Genomic DNA, 17,538 nt, shown 5'->3' on the forward strand with positions numbered 1-17,538 from the left:
GCCCTTATAACACATGGCATTGGTATTTCTTACAATTCAGGTGACATTATAATACACGCTCCTGAGTTAAACACTGCAGCATTTGAAAGCAAACATGGATTATCTCTCTCTTTCTTTCTTTCTTTCTTTCTTACGCATTAAGATTATTGTGCATTCCAGTGGTTTACAAGGCACTTTTTATTATTATTATTTTTATTATTATTATTATTATTATTATTATTATTATTACACTATAGTTGTTGTTGTTAGTAGTGTTCTCATTAATAACGCCGAGGACCAGTGAGGACGCCGTGTTGAATTATATCAGGTCTGACAGGAGGATCTCTTTAATTGGGTTCCACGGCTTGGAAAAAGAAATATGATCTCTGTAATAGAAATTGAAAACTACTAGTCGTAGAGGCACTCGTAAATTAGATGTAAAAGGCACGGGAATTTTATCAATGCGACCCATCCATAGCTATAAAAGGCGGTGATGGTGAAAAATGGCTGCTTTATACTGTATTCCGTGATATAGCATTTATCATTCACCATGCTGAGTCTGAAGAGCGAATTTCCCGTTGGTTTTATGGGTTCACAGCAGCTAAAATCACTAACGTTTTTCAAAAACACTGAACACATTTTTATCTATTTATTTATTTATTTATTTTTAAGACTACTGTTTTTTAGTTCAATCAAGTGAGCTTCGGCGTTACCTTTGACACATGTAGGTCCCTTCTCTCTCCAGGGTTTTCTTAAAAAAAAAAAAAAAAAAAAAAAAAACATTTTGTTGATATTATCTGTATTTGATAAAATAAACGTTAGTGCCTTGTGTTCATGTAAAATATTTCAATCAACGTTCAGAGTTCTTCATATTTTGTATTTACAGCACGGACCATGCAGCGTCACTGCACTGCCAATCAATTGAATGAATTACAGGTAAGACTGAAGGACTCGTGGGGCAATTGAGTTATGACCCGCTTACCTAATACCTGTGAAATAACCGCACACGGTTTTACTGCAAGTAATATTCTGCCACTGTGCAATTTTATCAAAGGCAGTTGCGGTTTTTTTTAAACCTCAAGCAGTGAGATTAAGGGTAAGAACTTTTCTAACAAAATGTGGGAACTATATAAAAACAAGGACACGGATTGTTGTTGTCTGTGGAGTTTCTCCCTGCCTTGAGGAAAGCTCGACTCACTGTTGCCTCCTACTGTTGAGACCTACTCAATGCACCCTCTGTTTCCTACTTGGAAATGTACAAGATGACTTTTACATTTGTAATAATAATAATAATAATAATAATAATATCTTTATGTAGTGCCTTACACAGTGGACCACCATCACAAAGCTCTTTACAGAGGTAGGCTGTGATCTATGCATTATATGCAGAGTCACTTACAATAGGACATTGATTTAACATCTCATCTGCAGGATGGAGCACAAGTGACATGCTCAGGGCCACACACAGTGAGTCAGTGGTGGGATGTGATCCGCTGACGTTCTGGTTACAAGTGCTGGACTTTAACCAGTGGACCACACTGACCACTAATGCAACTTTAACAGGTTTACATGAGACAAATTCAACTGAAGGCAGGGAAACCATGGAGACATCTACTTGTCCAGCAAGGTAGGTGGCATGAATTGCATTTGATTGCAGTTGGTGGGAAATCCATTTAATTGTGTCTCGATTAGTTAATGATCTATTTTTATTGATCGTTTTAATACCCTTTAGAAAATTATATAGGGCTTACTGTACACTGTAACCCCAAATCTAACTCCAATCTAACTGTTTTTAAGCATGCTTGGTGTTCATATTAATTACATTTTACTTTTCAATACCTTAGATCACACAATACCAACAGGTCATTAACTGCGAGCGCCTCATAGATTAAATAATATAACAACGTGAATGTGTCTTTAAAATATATGGGGAGATTAATGAATTCTTAAACACTTTACAATGTAACTGAAGATATACAAGCTGCAGCTTGTCTTCTTTAATTTCCCATTACTGATACCAAACCGAACACAGAAGAGAGATACGATTCGTGATGCATGAGCAGGTTACTGTACAGAAAGGCACATGAAATATTGCGATTCCAACAATGTTAATGCAGCTGCTAGGACCTCAAATTGATTGTTTTATATTATGCTCAGAATATATATATGCTGACATACATTAGCCTAGACTTAAGTCTTAAGATGGAGCACAATAAAACAGTGTGGTGAAGTCTTGTAGATAACCATGTGTTGTTACACGAGGTAGTTGAGCAAAATTGCCAACTGGTTCTGATAGACTAGATGGCAAAAATGACCCCTTCCACTCCTGGTCTTTGCTCCAGCCCTGTTCTAAATTGTTTGATGGAACCAATTAAACCTCCATCTAGACTCTGAAGTCATTCATTATCTAATTTCTCCTGTTAAACCTGGAGTGGAATGGCCCTCCAGGACTGTGATTAGACACCCAGAACACGCTGCACCAATTCACTTTGATGGGAAAAGTATTTCAAGGCTGTGTGCTGGACTGGTACTTAATGTCCAGACTGCCACAAGCAATCACCATTTGCTGAAATAGCTGACAGTAAAACACTTGAACTGTGCCCAAATAAACAGGTCTGCAAACAGTTCAATAAACAGAACTTTACGAATGTGTGACCCACTTTAAGCAAAGCAGGATTCTTTAGGACTATAGGGCCAAATCATTTACTCCAGTCTTTAACAGTTAAGTGACATTGTGCTCACTAAGACACTTTGTCATAGGAACATTTTTAACTGGCATCGTTTACTAACAATGTCTCACCCGATAGGCGGAGCACAAGGAGGTTCACTGACTTGCTCAGGGTCATACAATGAGTCAGTGAAATGATCCGGGGTTTGAACCTCATGGTTACAAGCCCTTTTCTTTAGCCACTGGACCACCAAGCCACCTATTTGATAACTTATTCTATTTTTGTTAAATGCAAAAGTTAAGTTAAATGCAATGTATCAAATTACATCTGTGCCCCCGAGCAGGCCATTGCTAAACCAGATAAATTCTTGCCTAAGTCTTTTACCTGCGTCAGGAAAGTAATACCTTGAAGACAAGCAGACCTAGAAGAGATTTTAAACAATTATGTCTCTGGTCAGTTCAGGGAAAACCCAAGTTAACCCAATTCCAGAGAAGGATGTAATGGATGCATAATTTGAAATGTTTGTCTTCTTCATCTGTCTAAGGAAATGGTCCTGCCTGGTGGAGAATCTAAAAATTCTATTTCTAAATCTTTAAATTCTATAGTTTTGAAATGAGGCTGATGCATATTTTTGTTATATATCCTCTGGTTAAAACATAATATACTCTTGGGGTGGAAACATCTAGGTTTTAAGCTGAGGTGTTTTCTCTTTCTGCCAACATGGTCATTTTTTGAAAAGGTTTGTTTTTTGCCACATGCGCAGAATGTGCATTTGGTATTCTTAACTTACCAAGCTGTTTGAATAGCTTCTCCGATTCTCAAGGCTTGAGGGTATCTGGATTATTCAGCTGGTAATGAGGGCAATTCATTTGTACAGTGGCAAATTCACCTCATTCTGAGTCCACCAGAGGGCGCCATGATGCTCAATACTGCCATCTAGTGAGAGCCACGGGCAGGGGAACTTCACATTTTTGACTTGAACTGCTATCCACTGTGAAATGTATTTATCAAAGATGTACAAAATGTGGGAGGGAAAATATTCAATGTGATGTGGATGAGAATATGTGGCCTGACAGACAGCAAAGAACGGATTACGTAAATGAACAATTCCACTGAGTTTTTTGTTGTTGTTTTTTTTTTTTGTCGTAACTTACAGCTTGGTCCTGAGTTTCTTCAGTGGACTTGATTTATGTTTACTGGAAAGTATCATTCTGAATAAAGTAAAATCTTTTTCCCAAGTATTTTTTGCTGTTGAGTGAAGTTCTTTCTACTTTGGTCTTCTTGATATAAGTCAACTCAGAGAACATGAATACAGCTCATGCTGTGGTGAAATGTTTACTTACCATTTACGCTTATTTTACCAACAAGCAGACCATAGCCAAAGAGAGCATGTACTCAGGGTTGTCACAGTGATGCTCAGAGTTAGTATTTATTATGCCAATGTGAAATGACTGATAGGAAGAACATTCCATTAGATGACAAATAATACTGTACTTGCTGTTTTGAGAGTCTTAATACAATTTGCAAATAAAATGTGTCATTTTGCAAAACTTGTTACAGTTTTTGGGGGGGGGGGTTGTGTTAAATGTTTTGAAAAATGTTTAGAGAAATGTGCTCAAGCGATTGAGAAAACTGTAATAGCGCATGCACATTGGGGCCACCATATCTGCTCACGATTAATAAGGTGACAGGTAGAGTTTTAGAAGTATTACTTCACTCGTTAATAAAGATTACCTTTCAGAATACAATTCATTTTCAGCATTGTCCGATGCATATCGGTGACGCGTCAAAATCAGTCCATCCACTTTCCATGCTTAGCAGGGATTCCAAAAATTCAGACACTGCTGAAAAGCATCAGGATGTATATAAGGACATGGAAAGGATAAAAAGCCTCAGGAATTTATAGAGAAGCGTGTAACAGTGTGTGTTCACGGTGGCATAGGCAAGGGATTCTGTTGAAAGAGGGTTGAGCGTAAATTTGTCTGGGACATTTTTTGTTCAAACCTCCCTTTCCTCCATGCCCACGGCCCTGACAGTTGCATCTCATTTCTGTATTAATAGAATGTAATATTTATCCATGGCATTTACGCACAGCCAGCGTGAGAAATGTGTCTTGTTTTCTTTCTGTCTTTCTTTGCATGCAAGAAGCCGCTCTTTGCGTGTGCTTTAGGCATTAAAAGTGATTTATTGCTTCAGTGTAGCGCTGGATGGGATCCAGTCCTTAATACAATAATGAGCATTATAAACGCTTGCTGGAGTCACCCTATCCTCTTTCAAACGGACAACAACTTTTTTTCTTTACTAAAATAGCTCAATAAAAATAAAACACTGAATTCACCACAAATGTTGAAACTGTATCTTTTTTTCACTCTTGCTTTTTAATTAATATTAAAAACATGTGACGTGCTGTTTCCTCAGTGTTGGCCATTATGAACAGGGGTAATGACATTTTTGAGTATTATGTCATTAAACTTTATATTTGAATATATCAATTAATTAATATATATATATATATATATATATATATATATATATATATATATATATATATATATATATATATATATATATATATATATATACACACACACACACACACACACACACATATATATATATATGAACTTAGTTTGCCAGGGTTACAGGCCAAGCACACTGAATGTAAAGCAGCTAGCTACACCAGCACTTTTTAAATTATCCCTTAAAAAAAGAATAATTAAATAGCTGATTATGGAAAAGAAATACAGTTACATTGTACAGCTTTCTAATTACCATGGTAATGTAGGTCTAGTAAAACAGCATCTTTACAGAACTAGAGCCTTTCTTTAAACGAAACCACGTGTTCATTAATTTGTTATAGGTAACATACTGTGCTTCAAACTTTAAATAAAGCAAAAAAGTCTAAAATATAGGAAAAGACCGTTCTAAATGTGTGCCTCGAGTATCATTTTAATAGGTGTGCCTAGTAGAGCTCATATATAATATAATGTTACGTGGTGTGTTTTTGTCGCTGTTGTTAGGAGTTTCAATTATATAGCTTTTGCAGTCGTTTGAACGCAAGTGTAAGATGCTACAAGCAGTATTCGTAATTTATATGAAAAATATGAACAGTAAATCGGTCTCAGTTATAATGAATGTGTGGATCCTTACGTTGTGCAGACAATACCAATCAAGCAGATTGCACGATGGCTATCTCGTTACTTGCAACACATTACAATATTTAAATCTGTCAAAACATTGGCATTAATGCAGGATCGTGTTGAAGCGTGGTTTTAGAACGTCAACGTTAAGCAACAGCGCCATCTCTTGTTTGGGATGCGCCATTACTGATGATATAGTGACCTTGATTTAAAAAAGTACAAGTAAGACGTGAAAAGTTATTGAAGCTCTAACTCAATTATTGCATGCATTGATCTGGAACCAATCAGATAACAATTATAGGAACTAAGTTTCGCCAAAATAGTAGGATCAATATGTAACGTAAATGCATCCTCACTCACACGAGATAGGTAGCAAACACGGTGTTGATCAAATAAGGACACTCTGGTCAGTGCCTTGGAGTGCAGTGCTCTGTATGGAGGCCGATGGAGAATCGCCGCCTGGGTCACGGAGCACACTGTTATACGAGTTCAGCACATTCAACACTGCCAAAAAGAGGAGCCGATTCGGTGTTATTAATATTTTACTTCTCTTTTCCCAGGTTGTTGAAATAATGATCACTGTTTTTTTTAAGCAGATTTAATCAAATTTGGATAAAAATATATAGATATATAGAAATCAATAACAAAGTGTGTGTATTTATACGAAACTATGTTTCCCTTTTGTTTCTATGAGTTTAGGTTTTAATTCTATAACCCTGCCAAACCCAGCGTTGCTCACTATGGCTTTGAAAAATGGTATTCCCAGTTAAGAGCCACGCATTATTTTCTAAACACGTTTAATCTAACACTGTAAACAAGCATCTAACATCTAAACAAACAAACAAAAGAACACGCCTAAGAAACCAACCAAGACTCTTTACTATGAATGAGAGTAAAATAGCTTTGAGAATCTAGCGCGTAAAAACACTGTTTTAAAATCCAGATTCCACCGTGGTCCAATAGTACTACTACAGCTACTACTACAACAACTACTGCTACTACAGCTACTACTACAACAACCACTGCTACTACAACAACTAACTACAACTACTACTGCTACTACAACTACTACTGCCACTGCTACTACAACAACTACTACTACTACTACTACAACAACCACTGCTACTACAACAACTACTGCTACTACAGCTACTACTACAACAACCACTGCTACTACAACAACTACTACTACTGCTACTACAACAACCACTGCTACTACAACAACTACTACTACTGCTACTACTACAACCACTGCTACTACAACAACTACTGCTACTACAGCTACTACTACAACTACTGCATGATGTCTACTATGATGATGTTGTTGTGACGACGATGTTGTTGGTATGATGTTGATGATGACGATTATGGTGATCGTGATGATGTTTGGTGACGATGACTGTTGATGTCGAGCTGATGTCTATGATGAATGTTGTTGTGATGACTTGATGTTGTTTGCTCTACGATGATGTTGATGATGACGTACTACTACTACTACAACAACTACTACAACTACTACAGCTACAGCTACTACTACAACAACTACTACTAATAATCTGCGAATAGATTTTAAATCATTAAAAAAGCAAGAATCTTCATATAAAAAAAGAAAAAGATAACAAAATCACTATTGTTTCAACGTAATGCGATTTATTAAATTCCTTATTAACGGGGAAAACATCCTGTGAAAAGCAGAAATGGTGTAATAAAAGATCAGCGATAACAGAGCACAGCAGAGACTGAGCCGCGCCACCTCAATGTGCTTGTCCGGCGCACGAAACCATGAAAATGGCGATTCATACCTAACACATACCCTCCCAATGCATCCACACTCACACCCCACACAGTCGCACACTGCCCGCTACACACGACAATACCATCTGCATCAATACAGCCAAAAAAAACAAAAACAAAGACAAAGCATGAGGGTTCACAGCCATCTATAGTGTCTGGCTTCCTTTTGTCACAGTCCCCAAGTTCAGCTTAACCATTACAGGCTGAATTTCCCATCCGGGTTGTTAATGGAAACAGAAAGAAATGAATTGGAATGCTTGACAGCAGTTTTGATTTCTGCTTTGGATATGGACACGGCTACCTAATGTAACCCTTTCTCAGCCACGCTGTATAATTCCGGTTCATAGTCTTGCCGCTTGTATCTAGGCGCTAGATTAAAGCATAGCGACAGTATCAAAACACACGTCTTTAGTACGTCATATTCTGACATTGCGATGTCGTGAGAATATAAAGTTAACTAAAAGTTCATACATGATTGAAAACACAACCAAAGTATACCAAGAAAAAAGATTAACAAAACCGAATACCCTTTCCTTTAAAAAAAAAAACGCATGTGAGTTGCCTATAATAGTTTAAACCCATTTTGAAAAGTAATTTCTATATCTTCTTATTATATGTTGTATATCATCTTATTATACACATTCATTCTATTTTTATGTATTTATTTATGTATGTATGTATGTATGTATGTATGTATGTATTTATTTATTTTTATAAAATGTTGATGTAAGACAATAGCGAAAGAGCCGTTTACTTGCATAGATAACCATGCTCAACGAGTACGTGTTTCAAAATAATAGCTTCACTTTTGAACGGGTGATCTCTTTGAACACGTACGTGCTGCTGCTTCTCGCTCCTTTTTAAGAGCCCCGTGTTTATAACCTGTGATGTCGTTGGTCTTGCTCTGCCGGCCAGACATTTTATTGTCTATTTGTCTAAAGCATGGCGTGAGAAATGGAAGGCAACTCGGAGACGAACGCACGCAAGTAATATTTATCCAAGCGATTGGGATTTCCGTGATATATGTATATGTATATGTATATGTATATATATATATATATATATATATATATATATATATATATATATATATATATATATATATATATTCTATAATATCTATAGAATATATATATATATATATATATATAATGTAAATTTACAGGCAGAGAAAACAAAGAGATTTCAAATTAATAATTATAAAATTATATTTTTTACATCACTAACTTTTATCGACGAATTAAACGAGTTACTGAGTAAAATTTTTAACAAATTGTTTTAAAGGCTTTAAAATAATTGGACACCCAAATTAATCTGTGTGGTGTGTGTATTAATATCTATATATAATATATATATATAATATATTAATATAAAGATATATATATATATATATATAACTTATGACTGTAATATTGACAATAATCAATATGATGTTTAAAAAGAGGGGGTTGATCTGATCCGATCACATACACTCCATTTTATGCACTTTCATAAATTCGCATTACAGACCTCTGATTTCCTTGAATGCTCTGTATTGTTCTCCAAAGTTATTTATTATTAATAGTATTTATTTGCAAAAGGCTCCACTGAGAATTAAGAGAGAGGAAACCCTTCTCTCTTTTTTTGTATTAATCAGACGCCTACACTTTAATAATTAGAAGCGTTTTTTTCTTTTTAAAACATACCCATTTTGTCCCCATAATGATCAAACCAAAAAGGCGCTGTTTTGCTTTGTGTCTTGCGTTAGGATGCGCGTCTAGTTTACCAGGCTGTTTTCTTCCCAGTTTCGTCATGCAAGATCCCGACCTTTCAACCTCAAGGTTACTGACTGTGTTGATTACAAGAACTGCAAAACCTCCCTCCGTAAAAATGCAAGGTTGCGCAAATACGCACCTATAATTCCGCATGAATAAAACACATTTCATTATGGGCACGCGGCTTTATCCGCCTCCCGAATATATCCGATGAGAATAACACGAGTAGAATATTTAGAAATAAAGATGGCTACATCTTACCCGATGGGCATCAAATCAATTTTTACTCATAAACATTTCTGCAGTTGTCATGGATACAGTTATAAGAGGCTGACCAATAGACATTTCATCCCATTGCTGTGCCAGGCATTTCTGTGTGATTATTTCTTTTAAATAAAAAAAAAAAAAGTGAATCTGAATCATGTGCTGGAACTTTCTTCTTAAACTGAAAACCAAAGGGCAGACTAACCTTCCTCGTCTTGTGTTGCTGTAGAAACACATTTTATAATGGGCTTAATATAAACACTTCTCCTAGTGGCGCCGTCAATCTCAATGCTAGGCAATCACCGGTGACGCTGTGCAAAGAGCGTATAATAAAAAAAAAAAACAACACTGAACTCTAGAAACCGCGGGGAAGCAAAAAAAAAGAGAAGAGAATCCAGCAGAACAATTGTCCACTTTCTGGTTTGAATCCATCATCAAGCTACTCGTGGTAAGAGGACGCCTCGGGACAGGGTCCATGTATTGGGTCCAAATCTGTCTACCCACCGAGGCCCTAACTCGCTATATTCAATACTGTTTTGCTGAAAGGGTTAATTTGTGACGCTTTCTGTGTGAAATAAATACATGCTGTGCAGGGCAAAAACAAACAAAAAAAGAGAGCGCTTGTGTGAGTAAATATATCAGATCGTGGCAGGAACTGCAGCGTGTCCTCTATCTATTGATAGTGATATAAGCAGAATGCGTACCTCGTTATAATGGTATCCTATATTTCTGGTTACACGCTTCTTGTTTCGTCTTCCTGTGCTGGATATGCTTGGCTGGTTCTCTGTTGTTTTCAAAGATCAAGATTAAAGAAGAGATAATAACTACTAGCATTATCGCTTAGATATTCTCTCACAGAAAACAACAAGGTTTCACAAAAGGGTTACTCGAGGGTGTATTATTATTATTATTATTATTATGCTTTGAACTGTTTGTGATTTAGCTCCTTTACTGCGGGGTTCGCTATGTTAACGCCAGCTCGATCTCTTTCAATTATTAGGATGTTAAAAACACAAATATGATCTAATTATTAGTAACAAACGCTTTGCAGACTGTATATTATATTCATAGAATGCATTCAGCAAGATGATTCAACAATGCAATACTACAGATGGGGCAGATTCCCAGTAGAAGTTTGCATCCTTATTTTTATAAAGAGATGAATCTATCTAAGACCCCAAGGAAAAAAAAAAGCTTAGCTTAATTATTGCATTTATGTATTTATTTGTGGATTTTTTTTGTTCGAATGTATACGCCTTTTACAATTCCTTTGGCTTTCTACCCAATGCTGATCAACTTACTGTGTTATATTTTCTACAGTGTGTAACGCACTACAATGTGCGCATTGAACAGAGTGTACAGACAGGCCGACACGTGTTTGTTACAGAAACACATAAGCTCGGCTGGTTTATTACCGCATTTAAAAGGCGAGGCATCAGTATCCCAAATCACTAACCCAATCAATAATTAAATTAATAAAACATTGTGATTTATTATTCACTGTGATTTATCATAGTTTTCAAATATAGTTCAAAGCGTGAGAAGAGACACCACAAATATATAGATATTCAGCAAAAATGATCCAATAAATCAACGATAATTGACGCACTTGTTTTCAAATTATACTTACAATAATGTAATATATTTTACAAAGATGCACATTTTCCTTGCTGAGGAAATAAATAAATAAATAAATAAATAAATAAATAAATAAGCAAGCAAACATTGTTTGATGTAGACAATCCCGTTGATAAACGTGGGGTTTTGCGCCCTCTGGAGGATATCTAATATAACTGCAGTGTTATTTTGAGGTGTCGTCCAAAAAGTGTAATAATAATACATACAACAGAAAGTAAGTGTTAAAATCTACTGAAAATGTAACAACAGCGAGGGCTGCAGCAATACACCAACTGTAACCTCGGTTTAGCAGAGAAGTAAATGTGAACGGGTGGAAATGATTCATTTCACTTGAACACAAACAAGGCTTTAAACACGCAGAGTAAGATTTCTGAAAACCTGCAGAACAAAAGGTGTGCTTGGAAAGAAAGTTGAAACATCCAGGAAACTTTAACTCCAACAGTAAAAGCATGGGATTGAAATATTTAGCTCGACTACAAACACGATGGCCGGTGTAGCTGCTATACATTCAATGTGTTTACCCTGCAACCCTATAGCTAGCTCTTCAGTGCATAATACATCTCGGGCTATAGGTAGCTGGCAAACTAAGTTTAAAAAATACACATATGTAAAATCTACTGCATATCTATCTATCTATCTATCTATCTATCTATCTATCTATCTATCTATCTATCTATCTATCTATCTCTCTCTCTCTCTCTCTCTCTCTCTCTCTCTCTCTCTCTCTATCTATATATATATATTATATATATATATATATAATATATATATAATATATATAGATATACGTCATCTAAAATGTATACGATATATTTACGTAAATGATATAAACTTTACTTGTCTGAATCTGATATTTTTAACTGGAGTTTTGCCGGATATTTGTCTCAAGGTTCAATGTAAAGGACCGCACCCCTCACCCCAGTAAAACAATTCAGTTCTGATTTTAAAACAGACCAAACGTAAAAGAGTCTTCTGAAATAATATCACAGCCACATGCATGTGTGTATTCTGATCGTTTCAAGTTAGTCTTCGTGCGTGCTTTTTAATCACTTCCAAATCTAATTTAGAGACACCGACATGCTTTGCCATGCGGGTTATCCGTGCCGTGTGGACTGATCAGTGTGAGACAAACTCTGCTAAACAGATTCATATTCTACTATAGCGACACACGTGTAGCGGGTTCATGTGAAACACATTCATATCGGAAAAATAAAAATAAAACCAAACAGAACGATTATTGTTTATTGCGTGCACAGAGTGTCGATACTGCATTCAAGCCTGCAACTGCTGAATAAATAAATACAAAAATAAAAAGTTTGATGAGGGAAAGTTTTTGTTGTATTTTAAACCCAACGATGTGTACAGTATTCCTGTAATATTGCAACGTATGCTTTTTTGTTATTTACAAATAACTATTGATCAATAGTTATTTATACTATTTGTTTATTTTTTATTCAGGAAATTAGTAAAGTATTAAAATCAAAAATAAAATACCCCCCCTTAAAGAAAAAAAACACAAAAAGCACGTGCGTTTCTCTGAAATGTGCTTTTTAAATTAAAGCGTAACTCAATTTGTAATCCTAAATCGCTTGTCTTTGTAAATAAACCTAGTTTTTTTTTTCCCGGCTGTATGATTTAAGTGTAACTCATTCCCTTTTCTATATTATATTGTGATTGCAAAAAACTTTGCTTTTTTTTCACATTATAGCCAAATTTCCCACAAACACACACACACACACACACACACAGGGAATCTACAAACAAGAAGAACAACTGAATCGCATACGTGCAGGGCCATCGACCGAATACTCACCTTCGATTAAACATTAACACACAGACACGAAGGTTAGGGTTTGTGATCCTCATTCAGAACACTGTAGCTTTGCAACGTCCCTTAGTTTCATCTTTACTGTATTTTTAAATCAAGCGTGAAATGTTGTGGCTTTAGTTTACATGATACCGTTGTTGTTTTGTTGTTGTTTTTCGAATTCTGGTTAGGTAATTAACATTAACATCGCATAGCATAACATTAATTATGCCAATTTAAGCAGAAAAAAACCCAAATAGCTTTACTCTTGAAATAAAACGGACGGTTGAGTAATAATGCGTGCTCTATCATTTTAAAGGGAATAGAACTCACCACGAGAAACTCAACATATGATAGCTTCTCTGGGAAATAACGCGGTGTTTGCTTTTATAAGAACCTCGCTATTAAAATTGAGTTGTACAGCAAAAAAAAAAAAAAAAAAAAAAAAAAAATACACAAAAAAAAAACACAAAAACACCACAAATAACTAAATCCACCCTGGAAATAAAACGAATGTAGTCAGTTAAACTATTCTAAATTATATTCAGCCCAAGCCCAGATGACGTTCCGTGTTTAGAGGCTTTGTCTGTATAACACAGCTTAAGAATGGATCTAATTGAGATGTTCTGCAGATAATACTTTTCAACCATAAATTTAAGCCTGCACGTTTCGCCGAAATATGTGTATAATGCATGTGCTTGAATCCGTTATATCGTTATATAGTGTATCAATGTGCTGGGGATCTTTTTTATTTAATATTATATATATATTTTGTTTAGTCGTTAAATTTATATATATATATATATATATATATATATATATATATATATATATATATATAACATTATATATATATGACCAGATTATACACACTGTGTATTGAATATGGAACGTTAACGTTTTATATTGCCAAACTGGTGCGACATTCCCACGCTGTACCAGTTGATGCAACAAGATTACTTATTTGTTAATGTAGACTCCCCCTTTTATATTGCAAACTGTAATGAAATTCCCAACGCTGTACCAGTGATGCACCTAATATTTTAATGTGAGACGTTCCTTTTACGCAACCCCCCCCCCCCCCCCCCCCCCCCCCGTATCCTGTGTGTTGAAAGCAACTTTGTGTGAATATAATTAAGTTGCAAATACGCAGCATATTTAATTTTAAAAGAGTCACCGCAGGGGGGGAGGGGCCTGTGGGAGCCGGTTGCCTGATTGGACGGCTCGCAGGAAATAGCGCACGAACGCTTTTCTATTTGAAAAGTCAATCGAGAAGGACCCTTTTGCCTTTGCCGAAATATGTCCCAGCAATGTCATGCTCTGAGAGATCCGTGTCCGGCCAGTTTCCGGTTAACTATTTAATAAGTGGAGGCGCTAAGGAGCCACACTGTACACCCCGTCAACCTGAGGGCTTCGTCCAGGACTATCGAGTGCAACATAATTGGGGATCCGTGCCAAGTCCAACCAGACTGGGAGAAATGAAGGAGCTCCACCAGTACCTCCACCAGCCACTCCTCCACCAGCAGCAGCAGCAGCAGCACCATGGCGTGTGCTTGCCTGCACATCAGTTCCTCCCGGGAATGGTGAACTGGGCAGAGCACCCGCAAGCCAGCCGCGGACAGCAGCTAGGTCCTTTCCACTACACCATGTCCAACATAAAAGACGAGTCCTATTTCTTTTTTGACACAGACAAACACTCAAAACCCTTGCCAGACGCTTCTGCTTTTACGAGGCTTATGTCAGAGATGGGCTCCCTGAGCAACGCTAGCGGAAAACTCCAAGGCTGCTTCCGTCCAGACCAATCCTACACCGCATTCAAACCCGTTGAATACACCCAGCCCCACATATCTCCCGCTGCCCACTCGCTAGCATCAGACTCAGACTCGGCCACTCATCTGCTCGATTTAAACTACCCGACGCCACAGCCGCCTTGCACAGAGTCGGATAAAAGGGACAGCAATGACCGGTCTGTGTGCGACTCTGTCTCTTTACCTCAGAAGAGCAATAACAACATGAAGGAGGAGGGAGTTGAAACGCTTTTACTGCAAAAGAAGCCACCTTCAGAGTTTCCTGCAGACGATAAAACTCCTGGCCAGGATACGCAAGGTGGGTAAATATAATGACCAAAGGAAGCTAAAACATCGCCAGTGACAATAACTACAGGAAAACAGGATCTGTTTCAGCTGAACCGAGGTGATTTTTACCAAGGCTATAAAGGGGGGGGGGGGGGGGGGGGGGGGGAAGGTCCCTGGGTACAAAATGATTTTATTGCTTGTCGCGCTCTCTTTATAACGCTCCCTTTACTGTTCTGTTCACAAAATCAAAACAACGGAAGGCCTTATTGTCATCTGATAGTACAGAGCATTAGATTACCAGCACTTTGCACATACCTGCACTTTGAATATATCTAAGGACACTGCAAATCATTTTTTTCACAATTTATCAGGAGAAACAAATGCTGGAGTTTTCCTAAAGGAAATAGTTATCAGTTATGTCAAGTCAATTAGTCACTTTAAGTATATTGAGGTCAACTTGTACATTTTACCTTGCTTTATACCGTTGGCTGCACACGACGTTCATCGCACACACTTCATTAGTCTTAATGTCAAGCCAGAGGCAGTTAATAAACAAGAGACACACAGTGATACCGGCTAGAGAGCACAAGCAACGAGCTTTCCGCAGCAGGAGCCACGGATCACTGCAGCCTCAAAGCGCCGCTGATAGTCTACCTTTTAGCGCATAAGTGCATCAAAAATCAACAAATATCGGCGGGAAAAAAAAATATCCAGCAGATCACAGTTATTTTGCATGGCTTGCGTATTACAGAGAAATTCCTGGACATTAATTCGACATCTTATTTAAAACAGGTAGAAAATCTAATTAGTCAAGCATTACATTTTGGTGTGCGTGTTTAAAACAAACCAAAGACGCTATAACTCAGTTATAACTCTATAACGCTATAACTCATAACGCAGTTTTTGGTTGGATAATCTCTAATCTATAAGGAAACGCATGATATTTGAAATGGAAGATTGAACGAAGGATATCCACAAGGCCTCCCTGACAGTAAAGAGCTTGGTTTGTTTGACTGCTGTTTTTACATAGGGAAATACGACACGTAACATATAGATTTATAACATATTATTATAATATTTCTCCCCTATAATATATGTGTACTTTTTGTATTGTTCTCATATATTGTTTCTCACTTGGCAGGGCACGGAGGGGTTGAAAACGCACTAGGCAGTTGGCTGACAGCAAAGGCTGGAAGGAAAAAGAGAAGCCCTTACAGCAAACACCAGACCCTGGAGCTGGAGAAGGAGTTCCTGTTCAACATGTACCTGACTCGAGAGCGCCGCCTAGAGATCAGCCGCGGCGTCGACCTCACAGACAGGCAGGTCAAAATCTGGTTCCAGAACCGCAGGATGAAACTGAAAAAGATGAGCCGGGAGCACAGGGTCCGAGATGTGACCGCACACTTCTCCATATGAGTCCAGTGGAATCTCAAACACGAAAAGAAGCGAACACGCAAACAATTTCTATATAAACACAGACCCGTGTGGTGGCCATTCGCAGACCCGTCCATTTACAGACTTTCAAAACAACGAAACAAATCGAAACATGTGGGTCAAAATTAATGGTAAAAGCGGTAAAAGGAAACTATTCCCACGAGAGGACAAACGAACTGAAAATAGCATTGCATGAAGGTATGTTTACGCTCAAGTCCAACAAAGTTCTCGTTTTGTATAATAATAATAATAATAATAATAATAATAATAATAATAATAATAATAATGCATTTTTTTGTATAGGTTCCGGCCTTTCCAGTATAAACCGATCACCTTATATATTATTTATTTTGGTTTCATTTAAACAGTTTTTTTCGAAAGGGTAAAATGGACACTCGTTACTCCAAGAATGACTGATTCTATGGGTATAAATATCTATCTATCTATCTATCTATCTATCTATCTATCTATCTATCTATCTATCTATCTATCTATCTATCTATCTATCTATCTATCTATCTATAATACATAGCGCAAGTACAAGAATACACTAATGTCATCTCCCCCCAAGTTAACGTTTTGTATTAAAACGCCTACTTCATTATTTCATATCAAGTTTTACATTTTTGATGTCAATAAATATTGTTTTTGCTGACGTTGGATAGGTTGTGAGGGCAGGGGACTGTGGTGATAATAATATCAAAGACTGCAAACCGTTTCTTTATATGTAAGTTTGGAAAATGCATTTATGTTATTTGTTAAAAAACAAAAACAAAACAAAAACAAACACTTGAGTTGCAATAAAATAATTGTTTGATCTCGGTCTCACTTTTTTTTATAGGTCAGAGTCAATGGGTAGGCCACCCATAGCACGTGATCAGCCGTGTAAAAAGTGTCCGAAGTTCAAACGTAAGGCTAAAGTTTATTCAATATCCAGTTGAATGCATTTATATACCGTCCCGTCCAACCCTTTAGACAGTCTCT

At 36.9% G+C, this 17,538-nt stretch overlaps 1 protein-coding gene across 1 annotated transcript; it reads left to right on the forward strand.

The window, feature by feature from the left end:
• The first annotated feature begins 14,326 nt into the window (after positions 1–14,326).
• Positions 14,327–17,344, forward strand: LOC121301820 (homeobox protein Hox-B10a-like). The gene is made up of 2 exons (XM_041231430.1): positions 14,327–15,151; positions 16,262–17,344. Exons 1-2 carry the CDS (start codon positions 14,356–14,358, stop codon positions 16,534–16,536), a joined length of 1,071 nt encoding a protein of 356 aa, XP_041087364.1. The 5' UTR covers positions 14,327–14,355; the 3' UTR covers positions 16,537–17,344.
• Positions 17,345–17,538: the final 194 nt, after the last annotated feature.

The sequence above is a fragment of the Polyodon spathula genome, chromosome 28 (genome assembly GCF_017654505.1).
Source record: "Polyodon spathula isolate WHYD16114869_AA chromosome 28, ASM1765450v1, whole genome shotgun sequence".
Taxonomy (NCBI): Eukaryota; Metazoa; Chordata; class Actinopteri; order Acipenseriformes; family Polyodontidae; genus Polyodon; species Polyodon spathula.

Bases quoted from the DNA above. Each gene is read 5' to 3' on its own strand.
- LOC121301820 (XM_041231430.1), top strand. From the start codon at position 14,356: ATGTCATGCTCTGAGAGATCCGTGTCCGGCCAGTTTCCGGTTAACTAT. The intron at 15,152-16,261 runs GTGGGTAAATAT...CTCACTTGGCAG, and splicing joins TCCTGGCCAGGATACGCAAG to GGCACGGAGGGGTTGAAAAC.